A 17,848-nucleotide genomic window follows, 5' to 3' on the forward strand; every position below is an offset into this window, starting at 1 on the left:
TAAATACTTTTTCAAAATAAAATCTAAATGAAATGTCTGAACACTGAATACAAATGTGTGCATGTGAACTAACATCAATCACCTGGAGACCCTTCTGGTTTATCATGTGACCCACAGTCACAGTGGACGAGTAACTTTTTACTGCAGTAACTCTAATCATGTAAGTGCTCTTGCAGGATGAATTTGAAGTACTTTTATAGTTTAATTATTTAACTAACTCTCAAAAATAGAAGGAAAAAAACAACCATTGCAAAGGTTTATTTAAAAAAATCAAAATAATTCCCAGCAGATACAGAACAGAACATTTTTATGAAACTCAATTTAATATAAATAACTACGACGTTTGAGTATTGAGTAAAAAAGCTGCCAGTTAATGATAAAACTGTCTACACGAACATGTCAGAGAGCTGTGACCTGTAAGCGCTGTACGACCTGAGGAGAGAGTAATCCCGCTTAAAGGTCAAATCTGCAGTTTGGACTCCGGCTGAGATCCTGCGAGCCTCAAAATCCTCTCACAGTTTCTCAGGTGGACAAAAACTGATTTTACTCACTTTATTTTAGCTTAAACTCACAGTCACTGCTGGAAATCCACCGCAGGAGTGTTTGTGTGCAGCCTGTAGTGTTTGGCACCATAAAAAATCTGACGCGCTGAGTGACTATGAAGTATACGTGAGCCTATAGCGCCCTCTGCTGGGCTCAGTAAGACCTGGAAGCAGGTTATTCTGATATTGACAAGTTAAACAACCATTTATTTATATGATAATTATTTGTGTAATTTATTAAAACCCACAAGAACAGTCACTACTAAAATAAGTTTAATTTTACAATAAATGCATCACTTTTTAACAGTTGAATAAATACTTTTATATAACCCATAAAGTTAATTAAAGAGTTCATGTGTTAAGGTTAAACTGTGTAAATCACCTGACACAGTAAAAAAGAGTTACAGTAACAGTTTCGAAAGGTTTCTGAAGCTTCCCATGCAATCAAATGTACATATTTGTGCTTTTTCTTCTGGATTTCAAAGTGAATTATCATTTTATTTTAGCTAAAACTGTGACGTCTGTCTTATGCATCAGTGTTGTGAAAGGGATGGGTCCAAACTTTTGCGCCTGTGTGGATTAATTTGTATTTTAAGTAATTTTGCCAGAGAGACTGGAAATGAAATACCAGACCTGTGTTACTGTTACTGTCTAAACTCCATGACACAAATTTATATTCATCTTTCCTGCAGTTATATTAAGGCACTAAACATGTAGGACTGCTCCCTTTAAGGTGCAAACTTGTAAAATCACCTGTTGGTACCGGGATGGACGCAGTTTATAGGCTAAGATTTTCTAAATCCGCATGTTTGTGTCTTTATTCTGCCCTATGGTCGTTTTTCTTCTTTGTTTAATGGCTTTTCATCTGTAACCAGCGCTACAAAGACACATAAACACTGCTTGTTTTTCTCACTCGCTGATAAATCTCCCCCCTAAACATTTTATCAGTTCAGCATCAGAGAGGAACAGACTTACCCTGAATGTGACTCACAGCTAGTCAGTGATCAGAGCTTCTTCCTGTTTGTCACTTTGTTTACTGGTTTCCATGCTGACCAGTTTCAGGCATGGCTGGCTGCTCCAGTACAAAAGAAAGTCTTTCTTCCCTCTCAGAGGATTAACAGCAGGCTGAGGTTGGTTTTGTTCAGTTTAGCTAAAGTGAGAAGTAAAAACAGTGGATGAAGGTCCTGCTGTCTCTTCTTTGTCCACTAGGTGTCAGTAATAATCTGTGACAGTTTTCATTTCTGTAACGAAAATGTTTAGTTTTCATCTTTTATTCAAACATTTAAATTTCGCCAATGAAACCAGAACTTTTAATGACACATTAAATACAAATTATTTGTTTTAATGCAAATGTAAAGTTATTAAATAAGTGCAGAAATATCAGGAGATTTTCAGTAAAGTATCTACGAACCATCATATTTGAGGAGTTTATATAATATACAGATTTTCTTAGACACTATTGAACATTTATTTCCTGTTTAGTGAACAAGTGTTTTGTGATATTTCAGTCAATCTGCATTAGCAGTGGTGGAAAAGACATAAATACAAATATGAAACACAGTGCTGTGCAAAAGTCTTGAGCTGCCAATGATGTTTTTATACTTAGCTGGGATAATGAGAAACAGGTGCAAGCATACGTGGAGATACAGCATATAAAGCAACAACAGAGTTTGTCAATATTTGATATGACCGCCTTTATTCTGTAAACACCGTCTGAACTTTATTTCTGTAAGCAGTCTTCAGGAATAGTTCCCCTAGTTGATTTGTAATCACGTTCTCTTGTAATTCAGTTAACCTCAGCCTTCACCCCTCATTCAAAATGAGCTGCCCTTTCACTGAGAGTATTTGTGATGACGCTTCAGTGAACAGCTGGACCAGCTGAAGGGTCGGGTGCATCTCTCAGGCCCCTTGCAGGATTTTTCCCAGTCTCTTATGGACATGACTTTCAGATACTTTCCATCTACTGTAGATATTTTTTTTTTAGGCCTGATACTTTTTCTTCTTTTGTCCTTCACTTGTCCAGTTTGCTCAGACAAATGCTGCGATATGCCAAGTTTTTGGCTGTTGGAGCAGAAATACTATTTTATGTCTGTCAAACTGTGTTATATTTGGCATTTTTCATAGATTCAACTAAGAAATTGGGAACAAAGGATGTGTTTCTGTGACAGGCTGGAACAAAGTGTCTACAGATACAGTTAAGTGGCTTAAACAAAAAAAAAAAACATTCCTGAAAATAGTCAGATGGATGGAGTGGACTTACTGGCCCTGTGATTGGCTGGTGGCCCATCCTCACCCTCCAAAACTTTGGAGAATTATTGCTCAAGACCGCTTTAAAGAATTACAAGAATATCTGACAAAAAATTATGGTTGCTGGTGTCAGTATGCCAGTAATTTACTGAAAACTTTACTTTAAACTTTGTATTTTAAAACTGAAATATCAAACATAAAACTTTACTTGTAAAATTACAGAGTAAAAGGTTGTTAAACGCAGTAATAGTATAAGTAGATTGAGAGCGGAGGACTTGAGGTGCTGAATTATTTCTTGCAGACGATGTGATATCTCGGCCGCTCAGACTTGAAGCAGCTCTGTTTTTGTTGTATAAGAAGTTTGATCATGAATATTCAGAACCAGCAGCAGAGAAACATCAGTGGAAATGTTAGAAATGAGTCACAGCTTCTCAGCTTTTTTTTAAATGTCCACATCGTTTTGTAAAAGCACTCTCTGCAGGTCTCGTTGGAGAGGTTTGTGCTCTACTTTCTTCTGTGATTCTCTCTCTGTCAGGACGTCACGCTGGACAAGCACAAAACTCTCATCTGAGCTTCCTGATCATTCACTGGAAACTCACTGAGGAAGCTGCACATCATGGATTAATGTGGAAGTTTAAAATAGATGCAAAGATTTAAATTATAAGGCTGCCTCGACCTCCTCCTCTAACCTCCACCCACTCAGCTTCACATCCTCACTTCTCCCTGATCAGCTGTTACCTCTGAAAGACTCTCCGAAGCACAAGCTGACTCGGTTTGGCCAGCCAGCCCTAATGCCTTAATAAATAATGTTTTAATACACTTAAAATAAACTTTCTGCATCTGAGGTTTCAGTTTATCCATCGCTGATGTAGTTTTCTTGCATAAAAAAGTCCTCATAAAGTACGAAAGAGTAAAAGTAATGATAGAAAGGAGAAAAATATGTATAAAAATGAATAAATAAAATTTTCCCAGAGTCATTTCAATGTGACAACATAAACTGCAAACATATCAATAACAATAACTTCACACCGTTACGCTCCCTTAGCTGTAGTCACCTGGCCGTGGCGTATTCTGCGACCTGTAGATCCACCACAGCTGCCATCCATCATCTGGATCTCAGGATCACTGAGATCCAGATGATGGATGGGATCTCCTCGACATGTCTCATCCGGATCTGGCCAAGTGTCTGATTCAGCAAAAGAGCCGAGGTTTGTGCCGGCAGAGCGGTGACGTATTTGGAAAAGAGCTGCGGGTCCACGTGCTGCAAACCGTGCAAGGTGAAGGTGATGGAGGGGCGATGATGTCAGAGGACACAGAGAACAGGTGTGCTCTTACACTGTGTGTTGATCTGCAGACAGTGATCTTTACATATGTGTGCATGTTTATTTATTTTCATGACATCTGACATCATATCATCTGTTTCACATTAACAGTAACACATTTACGAAACTTCTTCTCCTGCTTTGCTCTTGTTTTTTCATCCTAATGACGCTTTAATCTATTAGCCTACTTTTTTATGCAATACACTCTTACTCAACATATTATGAAATTATTGCTTGCATATTTTTACATAACTCTGCTTCCTTCTTTTCTGCTCATTTTCGCCTGTTATTAATACTAATTTCATGCTGTGACACAGTTTTCTTTTCCCTCTTCTCCTTGATGGATTAATTAAAGATTCAAATGAAGTCATCTCCATGCTGATTAGAGAAACTGAACTGAATTGAAGCCACAAGGGTTTAGATCTTCATACTAGCTGAAACTGTCAGTTTAAATTCTTAAACTATGGTCTGAAATGGTTCTAACTGGACTAAATTTAACATGTGAGCATGAAAACAATCATAACTCTGCTGAGTGTTGTTGCTTCCCGTTTTCTCCTCTGAGACTCGTTTGTATTCCCCTTCGGTCTGACGGTCGTCTTCCTGTCCGTCCGTGGCTGGACTTTTGAGCTGGCCAATGATTGCTGATGTCATCCCCCAGACTTCCTGTATCCAACACAACCACGCTCCTTATCCCAAGTCTTCTCTATCACCTCATTTTACAACATGTGGTTTGTTTGCGTGGCTGTTTCTGGGTCTTTTTCATTGTCACGCATGATTCCTCTGTATCGATATCATGTTCTTTTAGTGCTTAAGGACACGTATGTGAATTTTAACTGAATTTAAATGTGGATACTGAGTTTCCTCATTTGTGTCCTTGTACTAGAGTACAGAAATAGCTCCACAACTTTTTATGATTATTAGTTTGGCTTAAATAAAAGCCTAAAATGGGCAACACAGGTACCAGTGTAATTTTCCATAAAAGCATCTTATTTGGTTGTACTGCCTTTAGCGAGAAAGACTAAAGAGACTGACCTCATTAATTTGATTTTACTCCTTGTGAAATTCCACATCAGTAAATGCAAGTTTTCATGAGGGAAACACAACATGTGGCTACAAGCTGCTCTTTGCATAGAAATAAAGCTTTAAAAATGGGCATTGTTTTTAATGTCTTTATTTAATGTCACTGTAACTCGCGCATCTTTTTTTAATGTCATGTTTGTATCGGTTATGATCTGTTTATTTTGTACACTATCATTTAAAGAGCTTTATTCTGTATTCAGTACCTCTTTTTATAAAATTAAAGAGAAAAAAAAATAAGGAAATGCATTCGGTTTTGGAGTCTGCCTCCAGTGGCCATTAGAGGAACTGCAGTTTTTGGCTTCATTTATCAGGAGGAGGATTCTACGGAGCCCCGCAGGGGACATGGGAGAAAAAAAATATTAAGACGGACTTTTGCGAGATCTCGCAAACGTTTTAGCCGCATTCTTCGGAAGCCGGCTCGAAGCCGACCGGGAGGTCGAGGCACGATGTGCCGGGAAGCGGTGTTCCTCCTGGCTGTAGTAGGTCTCGACCTCCCGTTAGCTTCGAGCTAACGGAAAGAATGCGGCGAGATCCCGAGTTAGTTTTGCGAGATCTCGCAAAAGTCCGTCTTAATTTTTTTTAATCCCATGTCCCCTACGGGGCTCCGTAGGATTCTGCTTGAAAACATCTACAAATCTCCTTTTTTCAGATGCTCATATTTCTTATTTATAATTGTAATTGTTCATTTTTTAATACTACACTGTAAATATTGTTCTTGTTTTCGTATTTATGTTGTTCCTGATGTGTGTTATTGTTGGTCTTCACCGAGGTTTAAGTGCCGGATGTGCGGCAATGATAATAAAAACCCTTGAGTCCTTAGGGGTCACTTCCATCTCACCCTATCGCAGCATCATCCTCTGTCACACCAATCCTCTGCATGTCCTCCTTAACTCCTTCCATAAGTCTTCTCTGAGTCTTCCTCATTTCCAGCTGCCTGGCAGCTCCTTCTTCTCTTTTTCCCATATATCCACTAAACCATCTCAGCTTTGCCTCTGATAGAGTCTCCTCGAGTCATGTCATCCCCGTTTCTTTTATCTTTTACCCAGAATAATCTGCAGGTAAATTAAAACCTCATGTCAGACCGTCTTTGAGCCTTTTTGCCAGTAATGTAAATTGATGGAAATGCCTTCCTGTTGTTTGCTGTCTCTGGAAGCATCCGGTGTATTTCATGAGTCCATTATGCTCGGGCATGAATTAGTGCCAGCAGCAGCTGAGCAGCAGGACCACAATAAAAGGCTGAATTATTCCTGACAGTGAGACTAATGGCAGTATTTTTCTGGCCTCACAAATTCAGTATAACTAAATTTCACTTACAGAGATGGATTAGCTGTTTGTTTACTGAGGCTTGAAGTGCAGCAGCTCCCGCAGAGCGGTGAGCAGTCCACTAATCAAGCAGATAAATTAATAAACATCTAAGTTTCTGTTTCTGCTGAACTTCACTGGAGGAAAATATCAAAGCTGGCCTTGGCAAACGCACATGACGGCAGGCTGACGTGGCACAGAGAGGGCGACGTGTGCAGAGTTTCACCTTGAATAACACAAAATCCTCTAGTTTGGTGCCAGAAAACAGCACTTGGCACACTGAGTTAACCAAAAAGGACAAAAAAGGCTGCAGACTGGTCGCTGAGAGCAGCTTTTACTAAACAGCAACAGCCAGATTTGGATATGTAGAAGTGATTCGAAGTAAAGTACAGGTGATACGTCCCATTCTCTACCCAAACATTTCCAAAACCATCAGATATATGTTTACAGCTCATAACCCTGTATCATATTTGATTTGTGAGTTTTTGTGAGTTTTTCAGACGTCTACATTGTCAGTGTAATTTATGCACCTGTGCTGAGGAAGGCAGACTCATCCTGCTCAGTAAATGACTAGTTTTTTTTTCCCTATCCAGTTCACTGGTTAAATTGTAGGGAAAATATATTAAATGTGGGATATCTGCTCTTGTGAGGTAATTTTATAATACTTTACATCGATATTTATAAGTTTACAAAGTGGACGTAAGAAATTATTTTTGTTGGCGACTGGCAAATAACAAAATAGTGCATTAGCGCCACCAGCTGGTATGGAAAAGGTCGTGTTTCCAATCAGCACACCTGCTTTATAATTGTTTGGCTAGACCAAGTAACACACAAGGGGTAAACACACTAAAAAAGATCATGACTAAATAGACAATGACGCAAACTAAACCCCAAATCACCCCCATGACATGCAGCAGATGGTTTGACCCAATAAGGTGGCTTCAGGATTTAAGGGGTCTCAGGTAACTCACAGGTGTTCCCTTTGTGCCGTTTGGGAGAGTCTGCACCTCCAGCCACTTCTGCAAACGCTGTGGTAAGTTTTTAAAAAGTGAGTTGTTTGTGTGAATCTGTAAATGTGTTTTTTGGGAGGTGGGCTCACTAAAAGTCAAATTTTCTAACTGCTTAAGTGTCTGATTGCAAATGAAGTGCATCTGTGTGGGTAGATGATGTGTTGGGCTTAATTTGTTCTCGTTGGCTTGTGTGGCTATACCTGTAAGTTATGAACAGTCATATCTGACTCTTTTATCCCTGCAGGTGAAGCACTTCATGGAGGATTCTCTCCCTGATGGCATCTCTTCTCGTCGCCGTCTTTAACCTTTCTGATGCTTGATTGGCTCGCAGATAAAACCAGAGGGGGACCTGGTTTTACACTGTAAATGATGAGCTCAGCTTCAAAGAGGGTGAGGTACTGAATATGAGTATATAAATTGGGGACTAGCTGCTGTTTTATCTCTGACTCTTTGTGCTTCTCTACAGACTCCAAGCCCTGAAGACGGTTGGTGTAAAATGGACGAAAAGACGAGAAAGATTTCTACTACAGTGAAATGCAGACTCCAGCGTAAGAGGCTAAATGCTGATTATAAAGTAGAAATGTACTGGCTGTAAACTGTGGTTTGTTAGAGGCTGAGGCTTGTGATTGTGTTCAGGTGGTTCACAGAACAGCAGTTGCAGCGCTGCAGAGGAGCTCCTGAAGACCAAACATGGGAGAGTTTGCTCTGAGGATGCTGGAACTTCACTGGAAACTTCTGCATTTGTCAAGTGAGTTTAAAAACTAAAGCCTCAATGGTTTAACAGATCCTAGTTTGATACATCACACTGGTTTCTTCCCATAGATGGCGTCCATGGTGCAGGCGATGGACTAGCACATCAAGGTAGCTTAAAGCAGGACAAGGCCCCGGTGATGCTTTAACAAGACCTGCACATACAACTCAAAGTCCACTGGCTCTCAAATGGCTATTGTCTGCACTGAATGTCAGACTTCCCCAGGAGGCTGGGTCAGTGCAGCTTCTATCTACAAAGGAGCAGAGATGGGCGCTTCCTGAACCTCCCACACAGGAACCGCCATGTTATCATTCAGGGTGCCGTCATGGCGTTTTATCAGATGATCGCGTGTTACATACAAGGTGTTTTCTGGTATCGGTAACTTAAAGTGCCTTCCTCAGCCAGGAGACGAGGTTTGGAGCTCGAAGTATAGCACTTAGTACTCTCCAACTACTCCGTGGTTGGTTTCATGCACTTACCGAGTCCTCTTAGGTTAGGATTAGGCTCTTATTCCTCTTTGGTTAGGATATTTTTATACAAATTTTATTTTTTTAGCACTACATATCGCTCTAGGTTGGGTTAGTCTAGACTCTTTATCGAACAAACGCACTTACCGAGTCCTCTTTGATTAGGATTAGGCTCTTATTCCTCTTTGGTTAGGATTTAGGCACTTAACCAAATCCTTAGGATTTGGCTCTCCAGACCCCTCCTTGGCTGGCATGAGGAACTCCAGATTCCTCCGTGGTTGGTGTTACTCTGCTGCTACAAGACACTTTGTATGTAACTGAGATACCAGCGGCTTTAAAACTGCTTCGATGGCTCCAGAAAGAGACCATGCTAGAAATGCCAGACCTGTCCCAAAGCTTGTGGAATCATTTGTGGCCATATTGCGGATGAAATGGACTGTCCATGTGTTTGACTAATAAATTTTACACCTAATCTGCTTGTGATTCCTGGAGTTTACTAAGGTGACTGGTTCTAAAACAAAGATCGCAAATCAGTCCAGCTCAACTTCTAGAACTTGTGGCTCAATTACATAGATGCATGTCAGAGCTGGGTCTGTTACCTGTTGGTGAAACTTAAACTTAACTGGTCTCCTCCCACCAGGGTTTGCTTTGTCAGTTTTCTGCTGCTCTTCTTTAATAAGGGGATCTCAGTCTCTCTATGACAACCTTTAATGATGGAGAATTGCATTCACTTTAAACCAACAGTTGTAGTGAACTTGGGAAAACTAAACTGCCTCAACCTGCAACTCAAAAGGGTTTTAATATGGTGCAAGAGTGCCTAAATTTCCACTGTAAGCAATGAGGCTGGAAGTCAAAGCTGAGTGCACATATGTAAGGCTAACGCACAGCCCCACCACTAGTGTAGTTTTGTGAGCTGTCGTGACAGTCTTAAACCTAAAAGTAATGCTTTAGTAGTTGCTTCCAATAAGTTTGCCTGTCAGTGCCATTTGCAACACTCGGGTTATCTTTTCCTCTAAAGGAGTCTAAAACCTTTAGACATTAGGTCAATGTGCTACTAAAAAGATCTGAAGCTGCAATATTCTACAAGTGAGTAGGGGAGGAATGAAAACAGTTCAGTTATTTTTGGGTTGAAGTTGTAAAACTGAAGTTTTCTCAGATTTGACTGGTGGTTCTAAACTAATGTTGAATTAAACTGTTTTGATTTCCGTCTCTTTAACTCAAACATTTTGTTTCATGGTGGCGATCGTGGCTCAAGAGTTGGGAGGTCACCTTGTAATTGGAAGGTTGCCAGTTCGAGCCCCGGCTTGGACAGTCTCGGTCGTTGTGTCCTTGGGCAAGACACTTCACCCGTTGCCTACTGGTGGTGGTCAGAGGGCCCGGTGGCGCCAGTGTCCGGCAGCCTCGCCTCTGTCAGTGCGCCCCAGGGTGGCTGTGGCTACAATGTAGCTGCCATCACCTGTGTGTGAATGGGTGGATGACTGGATGTAAAGCGCTTTGGGGTCCTTAGGGACTTGTAAAGCGCTATACAAATACAGGCCATTTACCATTTAGTTTCAATCATCTAGACATCTAAATGTTTTTAGATTTCGTCAACTACATCTAAAGGTATTTCAAATATAGTGTGTATATGTCTGTACTTGGGAGGCTTCCCCTGAAAGCATCTTGCACAACATTAAATGCAAAATATGTCCAAGTGTCTATTCTTTATGAGAAACAGGAAGCTAGTTATACAGTTTCTAACCTTACTGCACAAGGAGCTTACTCCTGATTGGATTACTTCCAAATCACCTTTCTATACCACCCTATAAAATATTTTCATCTCATTCTTATTCGCTGACTGAAGTGTCAGAACATTTTTTAGTTATCGTCTTGTTTTCGTCAGCAAAAAAAAAAGCCATTGATGAAAACTACAACAAAAATGATTGGTCAGCAAAACTTACACTGCTCTATACTTCCTGTTTTTCTTCATTCGGGTCCTTTCAACATTATTTAAACAGAAGCTTCAGAAAAAACATCTAAATCCAGTCTGAGGCTGCTGAGCGATGAGACTTGGGCTGTGGGTGAATAGTCCAAATAGTCACTTTACAATAGACAGCAGATGTTATTTATGACTTTTTTTGTTTTTTGCTATGATAATGTCCATAATTTAATACGAAGCATAATTTTATCATAGCAGCATCTTCAGAGGTCAGATGTAGGTTTACAGCCTGATGTTCAATGAACAAAAAATATCCTTTTTTCATCCGAAGGTTGTAAAATTCTTTCATTACAGCAGCTAAAAATGAAAAGCAAACAAAAAATGAATTAAATGAATAAAGGGGGATGTGGTTCAGTTATATGAAACACAATGTTACCAAACAAACATAAGAAACCTACTTAACTGATCCTGCAGCCTTCCTTATACATATACTTCAGGTACCTCTCATCCTCTGCACCCACACTCCCCACAAGCAGGTGGTAGTGATACACCTAACTGCCAAAAGGAAGAGAAGGAGGAGGAGAAGAAGCAGCCACGCCCTTTCATGCCACCTGCAAAGGTCTTTATCCCTACCATGACCTCACAGATCGCTGGTAACTCACAGAAACAAAGAATGTAATAATTTCTGTGTAACCCTGCAGGCTGAAAGCATGTGCCTCATCTAAACAGGTTAAAAGCATGATGGTAAAAGTTTGACTTTGAGTGGCTGCAAATGAAATGAACCTGTGCAGGTAGGTGACCATGTGTGGCTGCCGCCATGACAGTCAGTGACTTTTGTCTGTTTAACTGATTTTTCATGCGGACTGTTTGAGCTGTGGTATTTTTCCTTTAACTGTCATTTTTATTTTAAGCTCCCAACTAAGTTTGTCCACTCATGTTCTTGGGTTTTTAAATCAATCTGCCCACTGGTTTGGGTTAATGAGCCCCCATTTTACCTCTAAACCTTAATGAAAAAGCAGCAACAGCTGGAAAAAAAAAAGTTTAAGTTTAAGGAGTATGAAGAGCATTTTACAACTCTGCAAATTACTGAATTTAAAAGCTATGATATGTTTTTTTAATTTGTTTGTTTTTTGAGGTTTTCATTGGAGATTTTCCTCTAATAACAGACTTTTCTACCTTGTGCTGACCACCATGCCATCCTCTAATCAATGATTTTCATTTGCATTTTTCCATTCAAATATCTTAATTATTTACAGCAGGTCTCCCAGACATGGATTAATGGGAAATGGGTGGAAACATATGTGAACATACAGTATATAAAGCAAAACCAGTTTATACATTTTGGTTGGTTTGACCACCATTGTTCTTCAGCGCGGCCTGAACTCTGTTGGGCCGCCTTCTGGTAATTTCTTTTTCATGTGTAGTTCTCCGGGCTTCTTGAAGGACATTCAAAGCTCTTCTTTGGGTGTTTCTGCCTTTTCTTCTGGTCTCTGTCAATGATGTTGAGGTCTGTGGAGGCCATGACTGAGTTTGTTCCTCTATCAGAGTGTGCTTTTACCACATTAGTGGTGTATTTGTGATCACTGTCATGCTGATCCCAGCTGGTATTATAAAGTGGCCACACTGCACACAATGCTGAGATATGCTTTTAGGAATCACTTGTTCAATTCAAAGAATTGAGAGACAAAAGCCAACAATTAAATGACTCTAAGCTCCATGTGGCAATGAGAAATTAAAACGGGAAGAAACCTCTGGCAGAACCAGGCTCATGGAAGGGCAGCGATCTGCCTCAACCGGTTGGGGGATAAGGGGGAAGAAAGCAAAGGGAGAGCCAGGTGTGAAAATATAATTTTATGCCTGTCAAACTGTGTTAATAGATCAGCTAAAGAAATGGGAACAAATTGTGCTTTTCAGACAGGCTGCTGGTAACAAAGTTCCTAAAGATGTAATTTGAAATTGGTTCCTTGCTAGGTTTTCTGTTAGTTATAGACACGACACTGGCTAACCTCTTGAGTTAGGAGGCTTTTTATACTTAAATGATTCATAGGGTTAGCATTAAGTGGCTAAGCAAACTATAAAACTTTCCATTGAAGCTAGTAAAAGAAAGGACTGGAAGTGAGTGTAAAAGCAGCCAATGTCAAAAGACAAACTTTGAAAAACCTTCAGAAAGCCTGAAGAACCTATTGCTCAAGACCGCTTTAAAAGTTATAAGAAAGTCTGAGTGCTTTGAAGACAATATAAAGAAATGCAGCTGGGCTTTTAACGAGGACTGTTTACCGGAGACCTTTCTCTTATTGAGCCGCTTCTTCTGTTCGCAGTCTTCTAAACCTTTCAGACGCTTGAGCCCCTCCCAATGGAAGCCAGAGGAAAGTTTGACTTTAGTGCAGTAACAGATGACGAGCTGGGCTTCAAACAGGGCGACATAGTCAAGGTCAGTGCGTAACTTTACTCAGCTGTACACAGTTTTCATGTCTTCATAGTAAAGGTTGTGCCTAGGCACTACAAGCAACCCATTTAACAGGCGCAGCTTTTACTTTGAAGGCAAACTCTCTCCTTTACCAGTTTGTGTGGCACTCTTCAGTTTCACAGCTGCTTCATGAGTAGTTGGTGAGTATTTGCAGGTAAGTTGCAATGGAGGTGCAAACCTGTGGGTTACTACAACAACCTGCTAGCAACCAAAGCAACTCAGTGAAGAGCTCTATACCTCTTTGTGACCAATTCCACCCAGTGACTAAGAACAACCACTGGTCAGTATGTACGACTCGTTGTTTTTTTTAGGGGTTTTCATCAGCTGGTAGTAGGGATGCAACGATACCAATTTTTTCAAACCGATACGATACCGATACTTGGATCTGAGTACTTGCCGATACAGAGTACGATACTTCTACCACACACACACACACAAATACAATGAATTGGAAGACAGGTTTTATTATATTCCCTGCCGATAAAAAATAAAATCTTAATAAAAATGACCACAAAAAAATTTCAAGTGGAAAAATAAGCGCTTCTGTTAAATTATTGCAGAGTCTCCACATTGTAATTTAACAAAATATCACTGAACTATTGGCACTGTCTCGAGCTTTCAGAATAATAAATAAACACTTCTGTTTGGAATAAAATAAATACAAATTAGGTTTGAGAATAAAATAAACTTTTAAATTATTGCAGAGTGTCCATATTGTAAACAAACAAAATAATTATTATTAAATAAATAATAAAATATAAAAAATTATAAAATAAATAAAATAATAATTGCCCCCCTAGTGGCCAATCTAAAAAACTACAACAGAAATGACAAGCCACCCTCTGATTAATGAAATAATTTAGTATCGGTTCATGGTATCGGTTAACTTTTACTAGTATGAGTACACACACATTTTACAGTATCGGCCCCGATACCCGATACCAGTATCGGTATCGGTGCATCCCTAGCTGGTAGTATTCTTATTTTTTAAAACTACCTACTCAGCCAGGGTTCCAAGTGAGTTGAGCTGAAAATGTGCCGTCAGCAAACTGCATGCCACTGATTGGTCAGAGAGTGACATCACTGGATTAGCCATGAGAGCGCCTCATTCACGACTTTTGAAACCCCATCCATCCTGATATCCATCCATACTTTTGAAACCTGGCAATGAAAATGGTTGCACACAGTCAACAGGTACACCATCACATGGTACGCATTCCCTCAGTTACTATGTTGTTCGTGTCACATGATGTCATGGGAATTTTGAGCCGGGTTGCTATAACAACACCACCAACACAGAGGTGGTAATTTAGCTGTAATGGAAAATGACCAAATGCCAAGTTGAGTAGGTGCTAGTGGAAAAGAGGCCTTAAATTCTAACTCTGCATTCCTCCCATCTTTTATATACAGTCGATGTATGTTGCATGTTTGAAACCATGGCAATCACCACCTGCTGGCCAATAAAGAGAGTTCAGGTGACTTTCATTTCTACAGGATACCTCCAGTCTGTCCCAGCTGCTCAGTCTAAACTGGTTTTGTTTCTTTTCCTGTGTTATTTTTCATCATGTTCTGTTCTGCTTAGCTTGTGACTCACAATTTCCCCTTTATTGCAACCGATGATAATAACCGCTTTCCCTGCTTTCATCACAGCAATCGGACGTCCCTCCCACAGATGTCCGACTGTGTTAAATTTAAAAACTGTCTGGGATGTTGTCTCAATATGTGGGTTGATGGACGGGAGGTTAAAATGCGATGCAGTCCAATATAAATAAGAAATCTGATACTCCTGTATGAAGTTTTATCTTTTCGCATCTGGACAGATTATACGTTATGACAACATCTGGTGTAAAGCAGAGATGAATGGAGAGGAGGGGCTTGTGCCACGTAACTTCCTTGACATTCATTTTCCAAGGTAAGAAACAGATGAACAATAATCTGCTGCAAAAGCAGAAATCCTTTTCATTCTGTGTGCAAACCATTTAAAATGACTACGAAGCAGGAATGAAGAAGATGCCCAAAAGTCAGCTGCACATTTTCCTTCAGTAACAGGAATGTACCTGAAAAGTCTCTTTTCACACTTTTGAGCTTAGAATTTCATTTAAGGTCTTAAAAAGCCTAAATTTAGATGTTAAAATCGTACAGGAAAGGCCTAAAGGCAGGATAGTTTTGCTTTTACAACACTGGCTGGTAGGTGTGTGTACTTGCATGTTTGCATCACAGGACCTGTTTCTGCAGATGGTTTCAGGAGGATGCCACTCGTGGAGAGGCAGTGGAGTTCCTGATGAACAAACACGTGGGAGAGTTTGTGATCCGAGGGTGTCGGACCAGCCCAGGAAACTTCTGCATTTCTGTCAAGTGAGTCTCCCAGCTAAGTATTACACACATTACATTGTACCTGATCATTTAGACCTTTTTATTGCCTTAAAAGGGAGAAATAAGAAAGTTCATTAGGCGTTTATGATAAGGTCACACTGGGGGAAATGGTGGTAATAAAGAAAATGATTCTGTTTGCTATGAACTGCCACTCGCAGTTTCCATCTTCAAATTCATTTCTGATACGTCAAGACGGTGTTAAAATGGAAATAAAACTGAGTCAGTCTGCTATTAGTCTGCAATTGAATGGGGTCAAATTGGCCGTTGTGTGCAATCTGGTTCATATAATATGGTGATTAACTTTGATAAACTGGCAAAAAATCTCACGTCTGCACACACAAAAATTGACTTCCATTCAGTGTCCAGCCAGAACTCTCTAATAAGGATGTATAATTATGAAATGTGTTTTTAATGTTGTGAGACAGACTTAACGTTCATAAATTCTCAATAATTTTTTATTTTCACTTCAAAGACATTTTTGTTTGTTTCAGTTCTAAAGAGGTTTTGCAGTCAAATGTCAAACATTCGCCCAAGCCCCAATGAGCCATTTCCTGTGTTCTTTTCCTCTTAGCATTTTACTAGCATCATTTTTATTCGCGTTTCTGTCACTCAACGTTATTTCAAACCTAGTTTCAGTTAAGTATAATAAACTTGGTGTGAGTGATTTATAGTAAAGTTATTCTGACTCTTAAATCTGTTCTCAGGTATGAGCAGGGCATGATGCATTACAGATTGCTGAGGGACAAGAGAGGCCATTACTTCCTGTGGAGGGAAAAATTCACCTCCCTGAACAAACTGGTGGACTTCTACAAAACCAACTCAATCTCCAAAAGCAGGATAATCTACCTCAACGTCAACGGGATCCTGGACCAAGGCGGCCCCTCCGATGCTCAGCCAGTAAGACATGATTGCTTTTATTGAAAACCTCAGACACTTTATGGAATTAACCTGGGAGGACGAGAGAGTCCGTGCACTTTCAAACTCGGTTAGCTTGCCTTTTGATTAATTAGATATTTTTGATAAGGTGACCACACCAGCAAACATTACAACTTTAAACATGTGGAACACCATCGAAGTGTAGATACAGCACAGAAGGGCTGATCGGGATGACCTCATCCAGCCTAAACTGTGCAAGCCTCATCAAGAAGGAAAGCTTCTGGGAGCTGGTTCCAGCAGAGAGGGGTCTGAAAGCTGAAGGCTCTGCCTCTCATTCAACTTTTAAATATCCTATGAACCACAAGTAAACCTGCAGTGGGACAGTAAAGAGCTCTAATGGGGTGATACTGTACTATAAGGTCTTTAAGATAAGATGGGGCCTGATTATTCAAGACCTTGTATGTGAGGTTTCAGGACTGAGTACAATAACCTTTGTCTCTAAGACATTTCTGCAGTTTAACTATTTGTTGTGTATCATCTGGCTTCATGGATTGACAGAGCGGAGTATCATCTGCATAACAATGAAATGTGTGCTATGTATGCTACCTGAAGGCTGTGCCTCCCATTCTACTTTTGAAAAGTCTGGGTATCAAATTTAAATTTGTACTTGTGCAATAAGCAGCGCAGCATACGGCGTAGCCTACACAACTGGCTGACTCTCATCTGCATCTTCATTTGTAACAGTTGTTGTTTTGGTCCATTCTTTTCCAACTCATTTGAAAATGTGTAAATATAAATGGTGCTTGTACCTGTTTAATGTCTTTTGGTGATAATACAGGAACCAGATCAGTTATTTTGGTTAAGTTTTAAGATTTTCTTCCTTCTTGACCATTTCATTGTGAAAATCGGTCGCATTGGAAACATTTGATTCCTAAGGCTACATTTGAAAGGGCTTCATTCATCAGTTGCCTGTCAGGTATTGATTAGTGTTTGTTTTTCCTCCCACAGACTACGTCTTGTTTTCGAGTGATGGCGGTGTGCGACTTCCCTGCTATACAAGACGACGAGCTTGGTTTCTCTCCAGGAGACGTCATTGAGGTGCTGGATATGTCTGATCCTTTTTGGTGGAAAGGGAAGCTGAAAGGAATTATTGGACTGTTTCCTGTAAATGCCACGAGACCACTGTGAGGAAATCCACCACTGATGCTTTTACTACATCTGCTTACATTCGGACTCGGCCTGCAGGTGCACCTACCCTCGATTAAGAGTTTCTAAACCTTAATGAAAAGCAGGCTTTTAGATGATATGCTGCACATCAGCCTTCAACCAGAGGAGTGAGTCAGTGCAGCTTTTTATCTACAAACGAGCAGACTAACGATGAATGGCTGCTCATGTTTTAACACATGGATGTATGCCCCACACACACATTTTTTTTACCTTTTTAAATAAAACATTTTATGACCAAGATTACATCTGAACTCATTATGAGGGGA

At 40.0% G+C, this 17,848-nt stretch overlaps 1 protein-coding gene across 1 annotated transcript; it reads left to right on the forward strand.

Annotated features, from left to right (window-relative positions):
* The first annotated feature begins 12,983 nt into the window (after positions 1 to 12,983).
* LOC148103040 (GRB2-related adapter protein 2-like) lies at positions 12,984 to 17,543 on the forward strand. Its single transcript, XM_087840374.1, has 5 exons — positions 12,984 to 13,070; positions 14,927 to 15,018; positions 15,342 to 15,461; positions 16,184 to 16,376; positions 17,364 to 17,543. Exons 1-5 carry the CDS (start codon positions 12,993 to 12,995, stop codon positions 17,541 to 17,543), a joined length of 663 nt encoding a protein of 220 aa, XP_087696500.1. The 5' UTR covers positions 12,984 to 12,992.
* Positions 17,544 to 17,848: the final 305 nt, after the last annotated feature.

This window comes from Neolamprologus brichardi, chromosome 4, assembly GCF_056152115.1.
Source record: "Neolamprologus brichardi isolate AB-2024 chromosome 4, ASM5615211v1, whole genome shotgun sequence".
NCBI classification, from domain to species: domain Eukaryota; kingdom Metazoa; phylum Chordata; class Actinopteri; order Cichliformes; family Cichlidae; genus Neolamprologus; species Neolamprologus brichardi.